This window comes from Geotrypetes seraphini, chromosome 6 (assembly GCF_902459505.1).
Source record: "Geotrypetes seraphini chromosome 6, aGeoSer1.1, whole genome shotgun sequence".
NCBI lineage: Eukaryota > Metazoa > Chordata > Amphibia > Gymnophiona > Dermophiidae > Geotrypetes > Geotrypetes seraphini.
In genome coordinates, this window is record NC_047089.1 from 230,032,282 (window position 1) to 230,053,874 (window position 21,593).

General features: G+C 46.6%; 1 protein-coding gene across 1 annotated transcript in view; it reads left to right on the plus strand.

The window, feature by feature from the left end:
• The window catches only part of LOC117362792 (trifunctional purine biosynthetic protein adenosine-3-like), a 102,824-nt gene that overhangs the window by 33,817 nt on the left and 47,414 nt on the right, over positions 1-21,593 (plus strand). Inside the window, exons 5-9 of the mRNA XM_033949768.1 lie at positions 1,419-1,530; positions 1,917-1,985; positions 3,049-3,162; positions 9,398-9,485; positions 12,317-12,402. Coding sequence (XP_033805659.1) covers positions 1,419-1,530; positions 1,917-1,985; positions 3,049-3,162; positions 9,398-9,485; positions 12,317-12,402 — 469 coding nt within the window. The remainder of the gene's footprint in view (positions 1-1,418; positions 1,531-1,916; positions 1,986-3,048; positions 3,163-9,397; positions 9,486-12,316; positions 12,403-21,593) is intronic.

A 21,593-nucleotide genomic window follows, 5' to 3' on the forward strand; every position in this document is an offset into this window, starting at 1 on the left:
GAGGGGGTCTGTGATCTTCGCAAGTGGGTGGGGGTTTGGGTGGCCACGATCTTCTCAGAGCCGGGGGTTCAGGAGCATAGAGGGTCCTGGTGTCTGAGGCAGGAGTGAGTGGGCATCCCTCCTGCCTCTTTTGGGGGGGGGGGCAATATGGCAAACCTGTCATTTTTGGGGGGTCATTAGAAGTAATCGTTAAATTTTGTGCATTGTGAAGTGATGTTAGGGCATCGATTGGTGGGCTGGTTTTAATATTAATGACCTTGTTTTAATACTAATACACACTGCAGCTTGAGTTCTCTAGCAAAGTTCTGGACATCTTCATTGACTCTACACTATCCTTCAACGACCACCTCAACTCCTTGGTAAAAAAATGCTTTTTCAACCTTCACATGCTGAGGAAAGCGAGATCCTGCTTCCATCAACAACACTTTCCAGATTGGACTATTGTAACCCCATCTACTTAAGTCTAACAAAGAAAAGCCTTCTAAGACTTCAGCAGATTCAGAATACCGCAGCTAATCTAATCTTCACAAAAAAGTAAATTTGACTATGTCTCCCCGCTCCTGTCGAGACTTCACTGGCTTCCAGTAGTCTCTAGGGTCCACTTTAAATGTGTTTGCCTAACTTTCAAGATCCTACATGGCATCCTTCCTCCCCTTATCCCACTATCTTGGAATTCCTCGAATCCTAACATCACATGATCCACCCAAAAATTCAAACTATCCTTCCCCTCATTAAAAGGCATATCCCATCCAGGAAAACTAGGGACATCCCTCTCCTTCAGAATCACAGAGTTCTGGAATAACCTTTCTACCCCACTTTGGAATCTGGGCACCCTCCAACTTTTCCGAAAACATCTGAAAACTTTGCTATTCTCAAAAATGTAATATGTCCTCCTCTTTGTTATACTAAGACCCTCTAAACTTTCTCTATACTGTCCTGTAACCCTCATTGGAGTTCCTTCTCTACACCATTTCCTGTAAACCGTGCCGAGCTCTACGATTGTGGAGTTGATGCGGTATACAAACTTAAGGTTTAGATTAGTTTAGTTTAGGTTGTTTGCATAGCAGAATCGGAGGCTGCGATGGACACACGGAAAAGCATGCAGTGAGCCATTGAGTGCATCAGTCGGCAAAATTACATCGGCACGGTTCAATCAGTTTAGTGACGATCGTTAAACGTACAGTGACTTTGTTTCTGCCTCTCTCCTCCTAATGAATTTAGGCCCAGATGCACTAATCTTTCACTGGGTGAGGCTCTGGCAGGGACATCAGCGACTGGGTATTTTTGCACCTTTTATGGTCGGTAGCCTGAGGCAGTTCCTAGTCAAATGGTTAAGCTGGCCCTGTAGATGAGCTTCTTTTTGACATGGTGTTTTGCACTATTGACTACAAGCGGAATCTCTTGTCTTTTGCTTAAAGTGCAGATTTCCCTGCCTTGGTTGTAAAGGCAAATGGTCTGACGACTGGAAAAGGTCTTCGTATTGCAGAGGATAAAGATGGGGCCTGCAGAGCTGTGCAAAGTCTAATGCAGGTGAGTCACTTCATGCCATCACTTGAGTTTTTACCATTCTGCTACTAGGAGTATCTGAGTTTTCATAACATACAACTAAGTCATCTATCTTTAAGTCATTTTAAAAGTCCCATTTGAAAATAGCTCTAAGATGGATGTTTTTATTTGGACATAATGAGTAAAATATCCCAATTCTGACTTAAAAGGTTTTTTTTATTTTATTTTAAATGCCTTTCTAGTTACCACAAGGCCAAGAGCCCAGGGTTATATAATCACTGAAAGAAGAAATATACCCCTGTCGTGTTTTAAATAGAACTTTATGTGTGCAGTAATTAATAGAAAAGATGTTTTTATCATCAGATGGAAAATTGTAGTGATGTGGTAATTGGAGATTATCTTTACTGCAGGATAAGAAACTTGGATGTGCAGCAGAAACTTTCCTCGTAGAAGAGTGCCTTGAAGGGGAGGAGCTTGCAGTAAGTAAGAGCTTTTTCATAGCTGAGTAGTATGGACATTGATGCTGGGTTCAGAGAAGTCAATTTACCCAGTTCCAGGCTGGAGATCTGTGGCCAGTCCCGATTTTGAACTTACATCCCAAAGCAGTGTAGGATTTGTAGTGCCTGATCCCGCCCATTGAAATCAGTGCTGCAAGTCCCATAATGCACTAGGATGGAGACGATCAGAAATCCAGAACTGTCTCAAATGTCTGGAACTGGGTAACCTGGCATCTCTGTGAGTTATTGCAGTGTTTCCCAAACTTTTCCTAGGGACCCCACAGTCAGTTGGGTTTTCAGAATATCCACAATATCAGAGATAAATTTACATACCATGGAACCCGGACCAGTGTGTGTAAATTGATTTCCTGCATATTCCTTGTGAATATCAACTGGCTCTAGGATTCCTAGGACAGGTTTGGGCAGCCTATGTTATTGTATTATTTTCTTTCTATTCCAGGGATTCTCAGCCTAGTTTTTGGGATACACCAAGACAGTATGTTTTTCAAGATATCCGCAATGAATATGTATGATAATGATTCCCAAACTTGTCCTGGGTAGGGTTACCATATGGCTCTAGAAAAAGGAGGATGGATTAACAGTGCTTTCAATGGAAGTAACACTCAGATGTCTCAATCCGTCCTTTTTCTGGAGCCATATGGTAACCCTAGACAGCCATCCCAACAAGTCTTGAAGAGATGAAGGGAGATTGGTTTCTTGGCATTATGTAGAAAGCTCAGAGATTGTTTATGGGTAAAACAAAGTGCTAATAAGGAAGGGAGCCATGACCACAAGAGAGAGGAGATAGGGAGAGGGGGTTTAGAGCCAATAAGGAATTCTGCCCTAGCCTAAGCAAAACCAGCCTATGAGAGAAAGAAGGACAATTACTTCTGCTATTTGATCATTGCTACAGACTGCGGACTAGGGGAAGGCCTGGAACCACAGCATGCTAAAAAGTCTACTTGGGAAGGGGAAGAAGAGGGTTTGTCATGTTACCAGACGTTGGTATTCAGTACTGACATTCATGCTGTGTGTTCCCTTGCAGTGCTTATGTTTCAGTGATGGCATCACTGCTGCCCTCATGCCACCTGTCCAGGATCATGAGCGATGTTCAGACGGAGACACAGGCGGCATGGGAGCATATTGCCCAGTACCTCAGGTGCAGTGCTGTTAAATAAACCATTAGTTAATATTTATTTATTTATTTAAAGCTAGCTGATCACCTGGCGTTGCCCGGATATTTATTTATCCTAATCTTCCAGTATCGATAGACTTGTATTCAGTGATTACGGCTGGAAGTTGGACTTAAACAGCATTGAGAGTGTCATCTCAGCGAGTCTGAAAACTATGGATTAGATACCCCCTTCCCAGCCCACAGTATTTTTCCCCAGATAGTAAGTTATATGTATACCAAGTTTGGTTGAAATCTCTCCATTCATTTCAGAGTTATGATGGAACACACACACACACACAGAGATACATCCAATTTTATATATGTAGATATTATCAGTTTGCATATTTGCAGATTCACCATTATGTGGCTTCCCTTCAGCGAACCAATCTGTGTGCTAGTAGGCAGGAAACACTGTCTACGGCAGGGATCTCAAAGTCCCTCCTTGAGGGCTGCAATCCAGTCGGGTTTTCAGGATTTCCCCAATGAATATGCATTGAAAGCAGTGCATGCACATAGATCTCATGCATATTCATTGGGGAAATCCTGAAAACCCTACTGGATTGCGGCCCTCAAAGAGGGGCTTTGAGATCCCTGGTCTACGGCCTATACCTTGGGCTCCCAGATGCCGGTTCCCCTCAGATTTGATCATCGCTATTTGAAGGATGAGACCCCATTGCCTGACTATGCCAGATACCAGACCTCCTGGGCCCAAGATCTCCATGTAGTATTGCCTGATGATATTATTTTAACTGCTGTAACTAGATTGCCTGCTTTAAGGAAATATATATATATTTTTTGAAATGCAATACAAATTGTTATTCTGGCTATATGTTTCGCCCAGGCGGGCATATAGAGCAAAGTTTTGCCCCTCGGCGGTTTGTGATAAATGTGGACATTTGGAAGCTACTTTGGGCCACATGTTTTGGTCTTGCCCTGCGGTTCAGGCTTTTTGGACCAGCCTGGCCTCATTTATTGGACGCATTTGGAGGACGACCGTCCGTTTTACACCTGAACTTCTATTTGGAGTCTCTCCCCCCCATCACCCTCGACAGCCTGGCACGAGGGCTTTTCTGTGGTGGTCCAGTCTGTCTGCCCTCAAATGTATTCTACACGCGTAGGGTTTATAACCTGTTTGAAAGAGCTAGGTGTGGTGGTCGGGAGGCGGTCTTCTTATCGGTTGACGCCAAGAAGGCTTTTGATAGGGTTTCCTGGCCCTTTTTGTTTCGGGTGTTAGATTATGTGGGTTTGGGACCCCGTATGCAGGAATGGATTTGGATCCTTTACACCTGTCCTGTTGGTTGTATTAAAGTGAATGGGGGTTATTCTAATACTTTTTCTTTAGGCCGAGGAACGCGTCAGGGGTGCCCTCTCTCCCCGCTACTCTTTGCATTGACAGTGGAACCTCTAGCGCAGCGGGTGCAGATGAATCAGGATATTAGGGGGGTTACGGTCCCGGGCAGTAACTATAAGATGTCTTTGTTTGCGGATGATCTTCTCTTCACGGTGGAGGATCCCGAGAGCTCCTTGCCGGCTATCTTGAGGGAGTTGGAGGAGTTCGGAGGGGTGTCGGGATTTCGAGTCAATGTTGGGAAATCTGAGCTGCTTAACGTTAATTTACCCTCAGACAGAGTGGATTTTCTTCGTGCTCGGTTTCCATTTCATTGGGTTCAGCAGTCTATGCGCTATGTAGGGATCTATTTTGGCCCGCCTGGAACGGAGATTTATGATCTTAATTTTCCCCCACTTTTTCGTAGTATCCAGCGCGATTTAGCTAGTTGGAAGGTTCAATATTTCACCTGGTTGGGTAGGGTGGAAATTGTGAAGATGATGATATTGCCTCGTCTTCTGTTCTTGTTTCAGGTGTTGCAGCTCTGGGTGAGTTGGAGGGGGTGCAGCGGCACATTTTTTATTTTATTTGGGCTGGCCGGAGGTCTCGGGTAAGTAGGTCGGTCATGTGCTTGGGTCGGGGAGATAGGGGGTTGGCTGTCCCTAATGTGGTGAAATATTACCAGGCTGCCCAGCTGCGAGCTCTGTTGGAGTGGCAAGCGCAAGACCCGAAGCTGTGGGTGGAGCTTGAGCAACGCTTATCTGTTGGAGTTCCCCTGTTGCATCGGCCTTGGGTGCCTGGGAGGATACGGCTCGACCGAGTCTTATCATCAGTAGATACCGCCTTACGGGTCTGGAATGCAACTCGGAGCTGTCTGTTGTTGGGTAGGCGCCATTCTTGGTACACGCCGCTGCGTTACAATGTAGCCTTTGAGCCTGGACGGGGAGCGGGTGCATTTGCTAGGTGGGAGTCTCATGGATTGGTGTGTGTGGGTCAATTGTGGGATCCGCTCTCGGGCAGTATTAGGTCTTTCGTTGAGCTTCAAGGTCGTTATGATCTTCTGGCTCGGGATTTGTTCCCCTACTTGCAGGTGGTTCACTATTTGTGGGCCTCGGGGGCCCTATGGGACTTGCAGGCGGGTAAGACCCCCTTTGAGTTGTTGTTGGGCCCGACTCTCCGGAAGGGTGCTTTGTCTGCTATATATCGGTGTCTTAATGGTCGGGGGGTCTGACCCTTGCCTTACATGCTAGCCTGGGAAGGGGATTGGGAGTCTGCTATTTCTTTGGATACTTGGGGGGATATTTGGAGAGAAGTCGCTTCGGCGGGCATTGCAGCTTTGTTGGTCGAGAATGGGTATAAAGTCCTATTCAGGTGGTATTATACTCCTCAGGTTATGGCTCATTGGCGCGGGGGGGGGGCGAATGCTCTTTGCTGGAGGGGATGTGGAGAGGTGGGCACCTACCTACACATGTGGTGGTCTTGTGGGCGGGTGAGTGGCTTTTGGACTGAGGTATTTTCTCGGGTCTCCCGGATTCTTGCATTGCAGGTTCCGGTTGACTGGAGACATGCCCTGTTGTTTTGGCACCAATTGGATCTTGATTGGGGAGACTCTCTATTTTGCAAATTAGCTTTCACTGCTGCTCGGTTGGCTTTAGCGTCCTTGTGGAATCAGGGGCGACCTCCCACTTGGCATATGGTGGAACAGCGCTTGACCACCTGGCAGCTTCTATATCAGCTGACGACTTTACGACATGGTAAACACCATGGCTATTCCCATGTCTGGCGCCGGTTTCGGACCTCTATAGGGATTAGCGGGAGGGGAGAGCAGGGGGTTGGATTGGTTGGTTAATTGGGAGTCTAAGACTGAGGGACCCTATTATTACTATTTTTCTTGGTGGGATATGGAGATCCTTTACCCAATGGGTGGTGTGGGCATTGTGCTTTGTTCCTGGGGGGGTGGGGTGGGGGGATTGTGTTGTGGGTTTGCGGATTTGTGGTTAGTTTTTGAGTGGTTGGGGTATAAATTGCTGTTTTACTTGCTGACAGCACTGTTGATCTGTATCTATATGCTTTGTTGTTGTTGTGTGCTCTTGCTGTATACTTTTGTATATTTTTCAATAAAAGCTTTCATTTCAAAAAAAAAAAAATGTATTCTACTACAATGGTTGGAGCCTGGAGCTCCTACGCTTTCCATGTGGAGGATCCAGATGATTACTTTGCTTGCTTGGGTACGTCGGAGTGTCCTGGACCTATCTTCTGCCCGTGGTTGTTGCTTTACAGCTACCTGGGAACCCTTTTGGGGCACTATGACTCCTGTGGCCAGGAGTCGGATTTTGAATTGCTGATTGGGTGGTTCTCAATATTGGTGTTTCCCCTTTGTTTTACTTTTTAGTACATTGATTGGTTTCTTATTATGTTAGTAGTGGACTCCGGACTGGAGAGGGGGTGGGAGGGTGTTGTATATTTGGAAAATTGTTTGAGCTCTGTTTATCATAAGGATTGATTGATTTGTATATCTATCTTGGCTCAATAAAAATCATTTAAACATGTATGTAGATATTTATATCCCGCAAATCCAACAATGCTAAGTGGGTTCCAGAATTTTAGTCAAATCAAAAAAAAATACAACACATACAATAGCAAACCATCACTAAACAATCATTAATTACAGACTTAATGTTCTAGAACAGGGATGTCAAAGTCCCTCCTCGAGGGCTGCAATCCAGCTGGGTTTTCAGGATTTCCCCAATGAATATGCATGAGATCTATTTGCAGGCACTGCTTTCATTGTATGCTAATAGATCTCATGCATATTCATTGGGGAAATCCTGAAAACCCAACAGGATTGTGGCCCTCAAGGAGGGACTTTGACACCCCTGTTCTAGAAGTTGCAGGTTTAGTGGACAGTCAGAATTGCTTTTATTCTAGTATAGTGGTTCCCAACCCTGTCCTGGAGGACCACCAGGCCAATCGGGTTTTCAGGCTAGCCCTAATGAATATGCATGAGAGAGATTTGCATACAATGGAAGTGATAAGCATGTAAATCTGCTCCATGCATATTCATTAGGACTAGCCTGAAAACCCGATTGGCATGGTGGTCCCCCAGGACAGGGTTGGGAACCACTGTTCTAGTAGAATTCTGAAGGCCCAGGCAGAACCTTAGCCATCTCTACAAGTGGAAAGAGAATGGGTTGACATGAAGTGGCATGCAGTTGTGCAGTTATATTAATACATAGGTTTTTTGTCTATACCAGGGGTGGGCAACTCCGGTCCTCGAGGGCTGGAATCCAGTCGAGTTTTCAGGATTTCCCCAATGAATATGCAATGAAAGGAGTGCATGCAAATAGATCTCATACATATTCATTGGGGCAATCCTGAAAATATGACTGGATTCCGGCCCTCGAGGACCGGAGTTGCCCACTCCTGGGCTATACACTCATTCTGCACCAGGGCGAGCTTGCAACAAATTGCTTCCATATACCTTGTTTAACCCTTTAATTGGCAGATGGTAAAACGGCTGCTTTATGTAACTTGATGTTGAACGAGAGCAACAGTGCCAAGTAAGGGGAGAAGGGGCACAAGAAACAGACAGGCAGGGGGCAGGGACATAGACAGACAGATAGAAATAAAGACACACACACAAAAAGACAGGTAGGTGAGAGAAGGGGCACGATAAACAGATAGGCAGGGGGCAGGGAGATAGACTGACAGACAGAAATAAAGACAACACACAAGGCAAATCATAGGTTGCATACGCAGGAGTTTCGTCAGCCGTAAACCTGAAGTCATTATGCCATTGTATAGATCCATGGTGGGAGGGCCCCACCTGGAGTACTGTGTACAATTCTGGAAGCCGCATTACCGTAAGGACTTGAGTCGGTCCAGAGAATGGCCACCAGGATGGTCTCAGGACTCAAGGATCTCCCGTATGAGGAACGGCTGGATAAATTAAAGCTATACTCTCTCAAGGAACGCAGAGAGAGGGGTGACATGATCGAGACATTCAAGTATCTCACAGGCCGCATTGAGGTGGAAGAAGTTATCTTCTTTTTCAAGGGTCCTGCAGCAACAAGAGGACATCCGTGGAAAATCAGGGGCGGGAAACTGCACGGGGACACCAGGAAATTCTTTTTTACTGAAAGGGTGGTTGAATCGCTGGAATAGTCTTCCACTCCAGGTCATTGAGGCCAGCAGCGTGCCTGATTTTAAGGCCAAATGGGACAGACACGTGGGATCTATTCACAGAGAAAGGTAGGGGAGGGTCCTTGGGGTGGGCAGACTAGATGGGCTGTGGCCCTTATCTGCCGTCTATTTCTATGTTTCTATGTTTCTAGAAGGACAGGGGGCCAGGGAGAGAGATAGAAAGAAAAAAAACCAGATAGCGGCCAAGGAGACAGAAAGCAAAAAAAGACAGACAGCGGCCAAGGAGAGAGACAGCAGATAGATAGTGGCCAAGGAGAGCGACAGAAATAAAGAAAGACAGACGGATAGCGGCCAAGGAGACAGGCAAAAAAAAAAAGACAGACAGAAAGATAATGGCCAAGGAGACAGACAGCAAAAAAAGAAAGAAAGACAGACAAGGAGGGCCAGGGAGAGAGACAGAAAGAAAGACAGGCAGACAGCGGGCCAGGGAGAGAGACAGAAAGAAAGACAGACAGTGGGCAAGGAGATAGACAGACAGAAAGGAAAAAAGAGACGGGACAGGGAGAGAGACAGAAAGAAAGACAGATATCTATTCTAGCACACATAGAACTTCACGGTATTGCGGTATATAAGCTGTTATTATTATTATTATTAATGTCATGGGTTTAAACACTAGTAATAAATATAAGTGCTACCAACGTGACAAGAAATATGATTTGAACATCCTTCCCTTTTTATATCCTCTACCAGGTTTCCAAAGCTTTATTAGAGAACATTCACGGCAGAATTCTTCAGCAAACTATTGATGGGATGAGGCAAGAGGGCTCCTCATACTTGGGTAAGAGAACATGTGTCTAGAATTATCATGTGTCTCCTGGAGTCAGTATGCACTCAAGTACATGTGTGCAAGGGTCATCAACTAGCTTCAGATGACATGGACAGACTGAACTATTAAAGTTTTTAGTGTTTGTAAGAAAAGCAGGTCTGTGTTGCACTAGAGAACCTCCTGGTCTCATCTATAGATGGGATCAGATCATTCCAAAGAGACTGAGCTCTTTTTTTCATGGGGTCTCTAGCAGGGCTGCCCAAGTCCGGTCCTCGAGATCTACTGGCAGACCAGGTTTTCTGGATATACACATTGAACATGCATGAGAGAGATTTGCATACCAAGAAGGCAGTGCAGGCAAATCTTTCTCGTGCCTATTCATGGTGGATAGCCTGAAAACCTGTCCTGCCAGTAGATCTCGAGGACCGGACTTGGGCAGCCCTGGTCTATAGGTTTATGCATACTAAGGGGCAAAGCAAGAATTGGCATGGCCTCTCCGGGTGACATGCAGTGAGTTGGTGGGTGTGCATTCTGGAGAGCCTGTGATTAGGGTTACCAGAGTCCGGATTTCCCCAGACATTTCCACCTTTTGAGGACATGTACGGGGGTCTGGACAGCTTTTCAAAACCCGGCACTTTGTCCAGGTTTTGAAAAGCTTGGAACAAATCACTGTTGGGCAGGAGTGCATCTGCGCATACGTGAATGCCACATGATGATATCATGGGCTGTATCCACACACAATGGAGGAGGGGGGCTGGGGCAGGGCTAGGGCAGGATTGAGGGTGGGACTGGGGTGGAATGGGGCAGGGATGGGTGGAACTGGGAGGGTCTAGGGGTGGGTGTAGGGGGTGATTGTGTCTAGCCCGGGGAGGGCAACTCTGGTCCTCGAGGGCCGCAATCCAGTCAGGTTTTCAGGATTTCCCCAATGAATATGCATTGAAAGCAGTGCATGCAAATACAGTGGTACCTCGGTTTACGAGTGCACTGGTTTGCGAGTGTTTTGCAAAACGAGCAAAACATTTGCAAAATCGGTGCCTCGGAAACCAAGCATGGCTCGATTTACGAGTGCCCCCCCCGCAATCCGGTACCCTCCCCCCGCAATCCGGCACCCTCCCGACGCGAACCGGCACCCCCCCCCCCCCGACGCGATTGGGCACCCCCCACCACGATCCGGCACCCTCCCCTGACACTTCTTACCCTCATCTGGGCATCGGCACCGGCATGTCCTGTGCTTGGTGCCGGTGCACGAAGATCGGCCTCCTCTTCTGCTAGGCCTTGAGCATCAGAACATGAACTCGCAGGCCTTGAGCATGCTCAGATGCTCAAGGCCTAGCAGAAGAGGAGGCCGATCTTCGGGCACCGGCACCAAGCACAGGACATGCCCGTGCCGGTGCCCAGATGAGGGTAAGAAGTGTCGGGGGGGTGCCGGATTGTGGCGGGGGGTGCCCAATCGCGTCTGGGGGGTGCCAGATCGTGGCGGGGGTGCCCAATCGCGTCGGGGGGGGGTGCCGGATCGTGGCGGGGAGGTGCCCAATCATGTAGGGGGTGCCGGATCATGGCGGGGGTGCCGAATCGCGGGGGGGTGCCGGATCGCAGGGGGGGCCTTCAGGGGGAGCAATGCCGGTTCTCGTGGGAGGGGGGGGAACGCATCAAAGCGAGTTTCCATTATTTCCTATGGGGAAACTCGCTTTGATAAACGAGCATTTTGGATTACGAGCATGCTCCTGGAATGGATTATGCTCGTAATCCAAGGTACCACTGTAGATCTCATGCATATTCATTGGGGAAATCCTGAAAACCTGACTGAATTCCGGCCCTGGTGGACCAGAGTTGCCCACCCCTAGTCTAGCCCATTCTGCCTAGGTCCTCATTCTCCCAGAAGCAACCTTGACATTTCAGACGTTATTTTCAGGCACCAATATTCATCATATCCTCATTGTCGTAGTATCAGAGTGACAAATATTTTCCCAGAGAACTCATTATTATGAATGGGGTTCTAAAGGTCTCACACAAGTAAGGAAGGGGTCTCCTCAAAGGCACTTAGGGCTAAATTCTCAAAAATTTGCATTAAAAACTGATGGGCCCCTGTTGCAGCTGTTATTATAGCAATTTTAAAAAAGCAAGTCATTCTCCCAAAAACGTTCATGCAAATGAGGTTGGCGGAGAGTAGCAAAGGTTCGCTAAATTTTACATGTTCCCATCACTGGTGATAGCAATGGGCACATATACAGAATAAACTCAACCCTCCCCCCAACAAATCTATGTCTCTGATTGGCCCAGGTTGTTTAAGGCCCTTCCTATGGGAGGGACCTTAGGCGTCTGGGCCAATCAGAGCCTTAGGCACCTCCCTGGTGCATCTGGGTGTGCCGGGGTCGCGAGGAGTACGTTGAAGTTGTTACTCACAGCGGTGAACAACTAGAGGTAAGATGAAGGGAAGGGGACATGTACATGGCAGGGGGAATTGGGGAAGGAGCAGGGAGCCAGAGATGAGGGCGGGGGCGTCTCTCACCCTCGCTATGCCACTGTTTCCTCCCATCTCAGAGAATTTACTCTCTTGGAGAAGAGTGTGTAGGAATATCTGAGTGAAGGAGGAAAGAGAGCCAGGAGGACATAAATATTTTGAGGGCATTTGCGGGAGGGGGGGACGGACACATAATAGACTACCCTGAGACAAGGTACCCCTTACAAATGTGTAGAGAAAAAGTAGTGTGTTTGCTGTCTTAGTCCACTTTAAAGTAATAAATAGAAATGTGATTGCAAAAGGTCTGAGTTCACAGGAAGTTCCTGAGCTCTGTAGGAGTGATGTTTGGTGATGGGCAGGGTTTTTTTCTCTCTCTATCTAGGTGTGCTCTATGCTGGATTAATACTCACCAAAGATGGACCCAAGGTACTGAAGCTGAAATGCTGCTTTGGAGAGCCAGTATGCCAGGTGAGTGGCAAATTAATGGCCAGTAATCCAGTATTGCATTCCACAATCAGTGTTCTCATAGATTTAAAGGTATGCAAAACTTGATGTGCTGGAGTAAATTTCTGAAGGACAAAGCTGAAGAACCTTCAGGTTGACATGAATACTGTTTTGTAGAATGAGGTAGGATGGTGTGAATAGAATGGATCCATATATTCAACCATTTAATTCAGCTTGTAGGGTAATTAGGTGATTAGCTGATAAAGCTAATTAAACAGTAATTTCTCTGGTTAGAGTTTATGACTTGTCTCGTCTGTTTAGATTATGATTTTGCCCTTGTGTGGTCCCAAAACAAAAATAAGGCTGTTATGAAGATTTTGCTAGTATTATAAGAGAAGAATGCCACATTTTGGAAACATATTACAAGAGACATTATTGCCAATGTTAGATGGATATTGGAGAAGAACAAAGAATACCAAAAGTCTCTATACTTTTGCTTCATCGACTGCTGTAAAGCTTTTGATTGTGTGGCTCACAATAAACCATGGAGAACTCTAGCGCAAATGGGAATAACTAAACACATAATTCAGCTGATAGAACCTCTATGAAAATCAAGAAACTGAAGTAAAAACTGAATACGGCAACACTGATTGGTTTTCAATAAAACGTGGCATCAAGCAAGGATGCATGTCGCCTGTTTAACCTTTACGGTGAAGCCATCTTCAGAAAAGCAAATTTGGAAGAAGAGAGCATTGGTTTCAAAGTTGGTAGTCGAAAAATAAATAACCAGCACTATGCAGATGATACAATTCATCACCAGCAGAAGACATGTACTGAGAAAAGTCAAAGCTGAAAGTCATAATATGGAATTAGAAATGAACATAAGATGAAGTTCATGAACATGGAAAATGATGAAGATTTTGAGCTTGAAGGCAATAGAAATTGTAAAGGATTTCAGTCTCTTGGGCTCTTTCGTAATCAAAGAAGCAGCTAGCAAAGAAGAAATACTCCATAGAATAGCACTTGGAGCCCTTCAATGAAGACTCTCAACAAAATATTCAAAGGCAAGGAAATAACACTCCAAACGAAGATTTGTCCATGCATTCATTTTTTCAGTGATCAATTACGGATGCAAAAGCTGGACACTACAGAAACAAGCCAGAAAGAAGCTTGACTCATTTAAACTTTGGTGTAGAAGGATTTTAATAATAATTTTATTCTTATATACCGCCAAAGCCATAATAGTTCGAGGCGGTTTACAATAAGAAGAGCTGGACAATCAGCGATGATAAGCACAATGAAAAGTCATTGAATACATGTAAGCAGGATTCAGAGATAAGAGGAGCTGGAACAATCAGCGAAAATAGGCACACTGTAAAGTCGTCAAGTACATGTAAGCAAAGTACTAAGAAGGCTTGAGAGTTCTTGGTTACAAGCCAATTGTTCATATGACCTGCTTGGAAAGCAAGTGTTCTGTCCAAGTATCTTTTATATCGGCAGGCCTTTATAGATGGATGGATAAACATGTGGACTCTGCATGTAGGCCTAATGGAACAATCCAAGTTGAAATGAGAGAGCAAGTACATAGGGGCCAAACCAAGAATAGATTTGAAACAAAGACTGGCAAATTTGAACAGAACTCATGTCTCCAGGGGCAGCCAATGAAGTTCTTGATAGTAGGGGGTAATGTGATCCCATTTTTTTTTATACCAAAAATCAATCATACTGCCGAGTTTTGAATAATTTATGCATGTTGTGGACCGCCAGAAGAATTAACAAATTGATTCTGGGAGAGATCAAACTGGCTATGTCCCTCAAAGCCCAAATGATGAGAGAGGTCACTGGAGAAGGACATCATATTTGGGACGATCAAAGGAACCAGGCAAAGAGGGCGATCTGCAATCAGATGGCTGGACATTTTGAAAACAACCATGAGGATGGCACTGGAGGACCTTCTGGACTAGCACAAAAATGATTTCTTTATAGATCTGTAATTCATCAAGTCACTAGGACTTGAACACAAGTTGATGGCACCTAACATTACAATTTATCAGTAATAGGGCTGTACCGAATATTTGTATTTGATTTAGCCCTGAATAGTGCCCCGAATAGTGATTTAAATTTGAATACGAATAATATGGGGCTGTACTATGCTAAATCCTACTAAAATGAACACTTGATCTCTGATTGTACATTGTTTCTTTTATTATTTGTTATGTTTACCCAGATGCTAGCAGAAGGGCACACAAAGTATTTTATTTGGTTGAGACCATGGGCAGGGACCAACTTACAAGCACTCACCAGATTGTCCACTTAACTTCCAAAAAGGGAGACCGTACTACAGTCTTAAAGTCCAAAACACAACTTTACTCTTTCTGTTGGAGAACTGGCATGATATAAAGAAAGATCAGTTTCTGTAATAGTCCAACTGTTCAGGTGTTAGTTATAATCAACTGTAAAATCCGCCATGTTGGCTGGATTTGATCCAACGGTAGGAGATACCCAAAAGATAGGGTTACCAGATGTCTGAGAAAACCCAGACATGTCCTCTTTTTAGAGGATTGTCCCTGAGGAATTTCCAAAACCCTGCATTTTGTATGGGTTTTGGAAGGCCCCAAGCTTGGGGCTACGTCTGGAGGACCTCTGCACATGCCTGGATGTTGATGTGATGATGTCACAAACATGCACGCATGTGCATGACATCATCACTCGGGGAAGAAGCCACCTATCCTTCACCTCTTCCCTTTAACACCCGCAAGATCTGACTTTAAAAAATATAGCTTCAAGGAGGAAGTGACGTCATCTCGCCGAATGGCAGCTTAAAGCAGGAGCTCCGTCGGGCTTTTGCTGCACTACGCGCTGAGCGCTTTCAAAGAGCGGAGTTTTGGCCACTTTCTGGGTGATCCGGGGCCCCTTTCCATGGCGACTCGCAAGCGCCTTGAAAAATTTAAATTTTTTGGTGATCCGCCTGAGAAATCGGGCTCGGAGGCGGTGAGCAGCGGGGGAGAGAAAAAAAAGATGGCGGCCGGATCGGCGATTCCCTCTGAGTCGGAGGATGAGGGCCTGCCAGAGCAGATGGGGGACGCTGGAGAGCTGCCCCCGAAATCAATAACGGACTGGTTCAAAGACTTGAAGGCAGAAATCGTCGGAGTGAGGGGGGATGTCAGAGCTGCGATAACGGAGCTGAAATCTGAGGTCAGTGCATTGGGAGCCCGAGTCTCGGCTTCTGAAGACCACGTGGCCACTCTTACTACGGCGGTGTCGGCTACCAAGGAGGTTACAGGCCGCCTATCTAACGAGCTCCGAGACCTACAGAATCAAGTGGAGGACCTTGAAAACCGCTCTCGGCGCAGCAATCTGCGCTTTAAAGGAATCCCTGAAACTGAGGCTTATAGAGATTGTAAAGCGGTGGTTAGAGCGTTTTGTGAACACCTGCTGTGAGCTGACGGGGCTGATGTACCGGAGACCATTGTGCTGGTGCGTGCCCACCGTGGTTTGGGAGCTGCCCGAGCCCAGGGCACCCGAGATATCATCGCTTGCTTTGGGGAGTTCACCCTAAAGGAAAGGATTTTGCTGTCTGGACGTCGACAGTCTGCTCTCCGGTGGAATGATTTGGCTGTGGGAGTGTTTCAGGACTTGGCTTGGACTACATTGCAGAAGCGGAGAGCATTTCATGAAGTCACGCAAGTGTTGCGCTCTGGGGGCCATAGATACCGTTGGCTCTTTCCCTTCGGCATGTGGCTGACTATTAATGGTTCCTCTAGGCGTGTGAGCACGGTGTCGGAAGCCTGGGCGGAGATGCGAGCCCTGGGCTGTGGGAATCTACTGGATGAAGACCGGCCTCCGGCGGTGGCTTCTACATCTGCACAGAGTGAGCCTTGGAGCACTGTACTGCGTTCTGGCAAGAAATCTGCGAAGCCCCAGTCCTGAACACACCGGTTTCTCCTTTTTCTGGTTAGCCTTGATGCGAGGCTTTGCCTTGGCTGGTTCGGAGTGGACTTCTTGGAACTTTCTGGTGGAGCTGGAGGCTATAGTTAGCCCTCTGCTTTATTGGACTGGAGATTTTTGATTGCCTTGTGCTGTTTAATATGTTGCAAGAAATACTGCCAATTTAGCATGTAATAGGGCCAAGTTCGGCTGGTAATATTGCCAATTCTGCATGTAATATTTCAAAGGGTGGTTGTTGGGTGGTTTAGTTACCTGGCTGTTTGGGTTTGGACTGTGATGTGTGTTATGGTTTGCCTGCTGGGGGTTGGGGGAGAGGGGGGAAGGATTGGGAGTTGAATACAGGGGGGGGGGGGTGTGGAGTGGCACATGGTGACAGTGTGTGGAGGTACTCTTTGGGAGTTTCTTGGCTTTTGTGGAGGGGTGATGATTGCCTGTAGGGGAGGTTTGCACTTTCTCCACGCTGGCGAATCCTGGAACTAAGGGTTCGAGGCAGCATCGGGGAGGGGGGAGGGGGGTGGGGTCTGGGGGGGGTTAGGGGGGGGGGGGGAGGGGGGAGGAGAAGCTTTTTACTGTAGGTTCGTGGAATGTTAATGGGCTTAATAGTCCGGGTAAGCGTAGTATTGTATGTAAAGAACTGGCTCGACTGCAATGGGATGTTTGTTTACTTCAGGAAACACATTTGAGGCCTCGAGATGTGGCAGTCTTACGTTCCCCCCTTTATGATCAGGTTTGGACTCACCAGGGGTCGACCCCAGGGAAGAAGGTGGGGGGCTTGGCTATATTAGTGCGCAAGGGTTTGGGGCTGGTGGTTAATCAAGTTTATCGTGATGGTGCAGGGCGATGTTTAGCCCTTGTGGCTACGTTACAGGGTCGTACCATCACTCTCATCAATCTGTATGGCCCCAACGCAGATCAGGCCAGCTATTTTGGGTCTCTTAAAGCCGAGCTGGTTGGTCTGGTGAAGGGGTCTGTGTACCTTGGGGGAGACTTTAATGTTACACCAGATGTTGTTTTGGATCATTCTGTAAGTGGGACTCGCTCTCCGTCTAGGGCTGCTAGACGGGCTTTACTGTCTTTGTTCTCTTCTCTGGGCTTGGTGGACTGCTGGAGGTTGTCTCATCCCACACAGCGTTCCTATACTCATTACTCCCATGCACATAAATCGTACGCACGTATAGATGGGCTATGGACCCATCGTAATTCGTGGGGGGGGATTCGAAAAGCTGAAATAGGAGTTATTCAAATTTCCGATCATGCGCCAGTATGGGTGGCTTGTACGGGTTACTGGGCTGGGGAGGGACGGCGATTCTGGAGACTCAATGAGTCTTTATTGAAAGATCCTGTGGTGGTTCGGGAGGTGAGTGAGGCGGTAGACCAGTACCTTCAGGTTAATGATAATAATACGGTAAGCAATGCGACTCTGTGGGATGCTCTGAAGGTGGTGGTGCGGGGTATTTTCATTAAGTGGGGGGCTCGTCGTAAGCGTCTACGGGCACAACGTTCCTTGGCATTACATGAACAGTTAGAGCGGTTGGGGAGGCAGCATCAGAGACACCGGGACCCCTTGGTGTTTGAACATCTTCGTAAGGTACGGGCGGAACTTTCATTATTGCAGATGGGGGAATATGAGTTTTTGAGAGAACGTTTGAGTCAAACGGTTTATGAGTATAATAATACCCCGGGTTCTCGTTTGGCTCGGCTTATTAAGCTGAAGCAGGCGAGAGCAGCTATTACAGAGATAAGGGATTCGCGGGGTACGGTACATCGTTCGGATTCGGCTATTAGCGCGGTTTTCCTTAGATTTTATTCTGATTTGTATCAGAGACCCGGGGGGCGGGATGCCGCGGCTGTGGAGGGATATCTCTCGGAGTTGCGGCTTCCTCGGCTTTCGGATGTGGATAGAGATCTGCTTAATGAACCTATTGAATTGGGAGAAGTCCTGGGAGTCATTGCTAATTTGAAGTTGGGTAAATCGCCTGGCCTGGATGGGTATACTAATCGGTTTTATAAACTTTTTCGGGAGATTCTCGCTCCGCTGTTGGTTCGAGTTGCGAATGGGATACGGGGTGGTTCATCGTTGCCCTCTACTATGGGAGAGGCCGGGATCACGGTCCTGCTTAAACCGGGAAGGGATCCTACTGGGTGTGGGTCATATCGACCGATATCATTATTGAATACGGATGCAAAAATTTTAGCGAAGGTATTAGCGCTTCGCTTGGGACGGGTACTGCCCTCTCTGGTGCACTTGGACCAATCGGGTTTTGTTCAAAGGCGGCAGGTCGGTGATAATATTAGACGGACGTTACACCTCATGTGGGCGGCGCAGAGGTCCTCTGCTAAGATTGCCTTTTTGGCAGTCGATGCAGAGAAGGCTTTCGATCAGGTGGACTGGGAGTTCTTGTGGGAAGTGATGACTCGGATGGGGTTGGGAGCTTTTTTTTTGGCCTGGGTGCAGGCCTTCTATGCGGCCCCCAGAGCCACAGTGCGTGCAAATGGGGTTTATAGCGAGTTTTTTTCCATAGGGAGAGGCACTCGACAGGGTTGCCCTTTGTCTCCTCTGTTGTTTGCTCTCTCTATGGAACCTCTGGCCATTCGTATTAGGGAACATGGAGATTTATTAGGTGTGATGATTGGGGATATGGAACATCGTTTAGCACTGTTTGCCGATGATGTGTTATTGTATGTCCGAGACTCGTTACCTATTTTAGTGGATCTTTTGTTGGACTATGGGAGGGTTTCGGGGTTTACGGTGAATATGGATAAATCTGAATTGTTGAGTGTAAATTTGGGGGCAGAGGATCAACGTAGATTAGCTGCCCGGTTTCCTTTTCGCTGGGCTCCTGGGGTTATCCGCTATTTGGGGATTCGTTTACCGGTTGACTTATCCCAATTGTATACAGTTAATTATGCTCGGATTATTCACCAAATCCGGACTGATATTCAACGCTGGAATGGGTTTTGGTTGTCTTGGTGGGGTCGCATTGCAGTTTTAAAAATGAATATTTTACCCCGCTTGCTTTTTCTTTTTCACACGTTACCGATTTCTGTTCCCAAATTGGTGTTGAAACAGTTGCATACTTTGTTTTTTCGGTTTATTTGGCAGGGGAGATCCCCTCGTATTTCCAGAGCTGCGTTGTGGGCGGCCAGGGACAAAGGGGGGCGGGCGGTGCCGAATTTGTTTTGGTATTACCGGGCTGCTCAGCTGCGGCTCCTATTGGATTGGGAAATCGCTGACTTCAAGTTGGCAGTACGCATAGAGCAGCATTTTGTGGGACGTCCCTGCTTGAAACATTGGCTTTGGTCCTCGGCCATGGGAGTCCGGACGGTGGCGGTACCGGGGAATCCGTTTTTGGACCATGATTTTCTGGCCTATTCTCAGTTACGTCATTTTCTTCACTCTCAGAAGTGGGATCGGGAGCCTATTCAGTCGCTCGATCCCTTGGCTCACTTGTGGGTCACCCTTAGGAACCTTCCTAAACCGATTTCTGTTCTTTACCAGTATATTCGGGGCTCCTTTTCCTTTCCGGCTCTCTACCAACGGGCTTGGGAGGTAGATCTGGGTTGTACCTTCTCGGTTGAGGAGTGGGCGCTGATCACTACAGAAGTGGGCAAGGCATCCTCTTGTGCACTTATTAAGGAAAATGCCTATAAAGTGGTCGTTCGGTGGTACTACACGCCGGAGCGACTACATCGAATGTTCCCTGGTGCTTCGGTATTGTGTTGGAGATGTGGGTTGGCTTCGGGGACTTTTTTGCATATTTGGTGGGACTGCCCTATCCTACAGCCTTACTGGAGGAAGGTCGTGGGATGTTTATCACAACTGTTACAAATTTTATTGCCATTTTCTCCACAGGGATGTTTGTTGGGCCTTTATAATGTGTGTTTATATGCCTGGCAAACCAAACTTAGACGCTGGGGTTTGGCGGCAGCCAAGTGCTTGATTGCTGCTCATTGGAAGCAGGAATTGGCACCTACTCAATTAGATTGGACTTTAAAGCTTAAATTTATTTATCACATGGAACTGTCTATTGCAAAGCGTCATGGTTACTATTATACTTACACACGGACTTGGACACGAATCCTTGAAAGAATCGAATCTTTGTTTTAAGCTTCTTTCTGGGGGGGGGGGATTGTGGATGGGGGGACTATCCTGCAGAACCAACAGGGAGTCCCTCTTTGCTAGAGGTAGGGCTGGGTGGTGGGGGGGACATATTGGAGTTTGGGTTACTGCTTTATATTGGGGGATTGTTGGTATGGTTGGGAGCCCTTTTTGATGATTGCATTGGGGGGGGAGCATTATGAGACTTATAGATCTCTTGTTGTGGTTTTGTATGCTTGTTTGCAACTCTGTTGTCTCTGCTATGCAATTTCTGGGGTGTATAATTTTATACCCAAAATCTTTTAATAAACATTTATTGATAAAAAAAAAAAATATATAGCTTCAAGAACTTGATCTAATTATTTTTGTAACCCGCATAGATTCCTTGTAGAGAATTGTAGAATATAATACACTGTTCTGTACTGTATTGTGTGGGGGTGAGGCTGGAACAGGGCTGGGGAGGGGGCGGGGCTGAGCTGGGACAGGGCAGATGTCCTCTTTTTTTTTTTTTTTAAGAGGACGTCTGGTAACCCTACCAAAAGACAAAAATTGTCACCAAAACCAGGTCTTACATCTTCTCTGGGTATAATCATGTTTTCTTTGACTAACCCCAGGAAGTCCAAAAACTTCTGTTTGTGCTAGGTCTCCAGAAGCTCCCAGCCCCCTCCCTTGAAACAGGGAGCCTGGCAGTTTCTGGTGTTAGACAGCGAGGGCGAGCTAGGACCTAACAGTGTTTGCTTTGTTTACACTTGACAAGTGCCGGCATCGGGTTGGAGAGGGAAAGGGGGTGGTGTGGGTGAAGAGGCTGCAAAATAAACCCGCCAGCTAATTTTAAAACTATTATCATAGAAAGCGAATTGAATTGCATTGAATTGAAAAATCGATTCAGTTAGCAAAATTGAATTGAACCGAATCGAAGGCACTGAAGGCATGCTGCTTCTCTCACCTGCCTAAACTGAAGCCCTTCTGTAAGGCTTGTCTCCTGCCAGAACTTCCTGTTTCCAGTGAATTCTTATGAATTTTTTTAAGTTTTAAAAGTTAAAAAGTAAACATTAGTAAATAAAAGAATGAAATAGTTATGATTAATTTGAAGTCAATGAGGAAGCTTGCGGCTATATGAGAAATTTTATCGGGTGAATTTGTCCCGTAAGAGAGCCACTTGAGTACT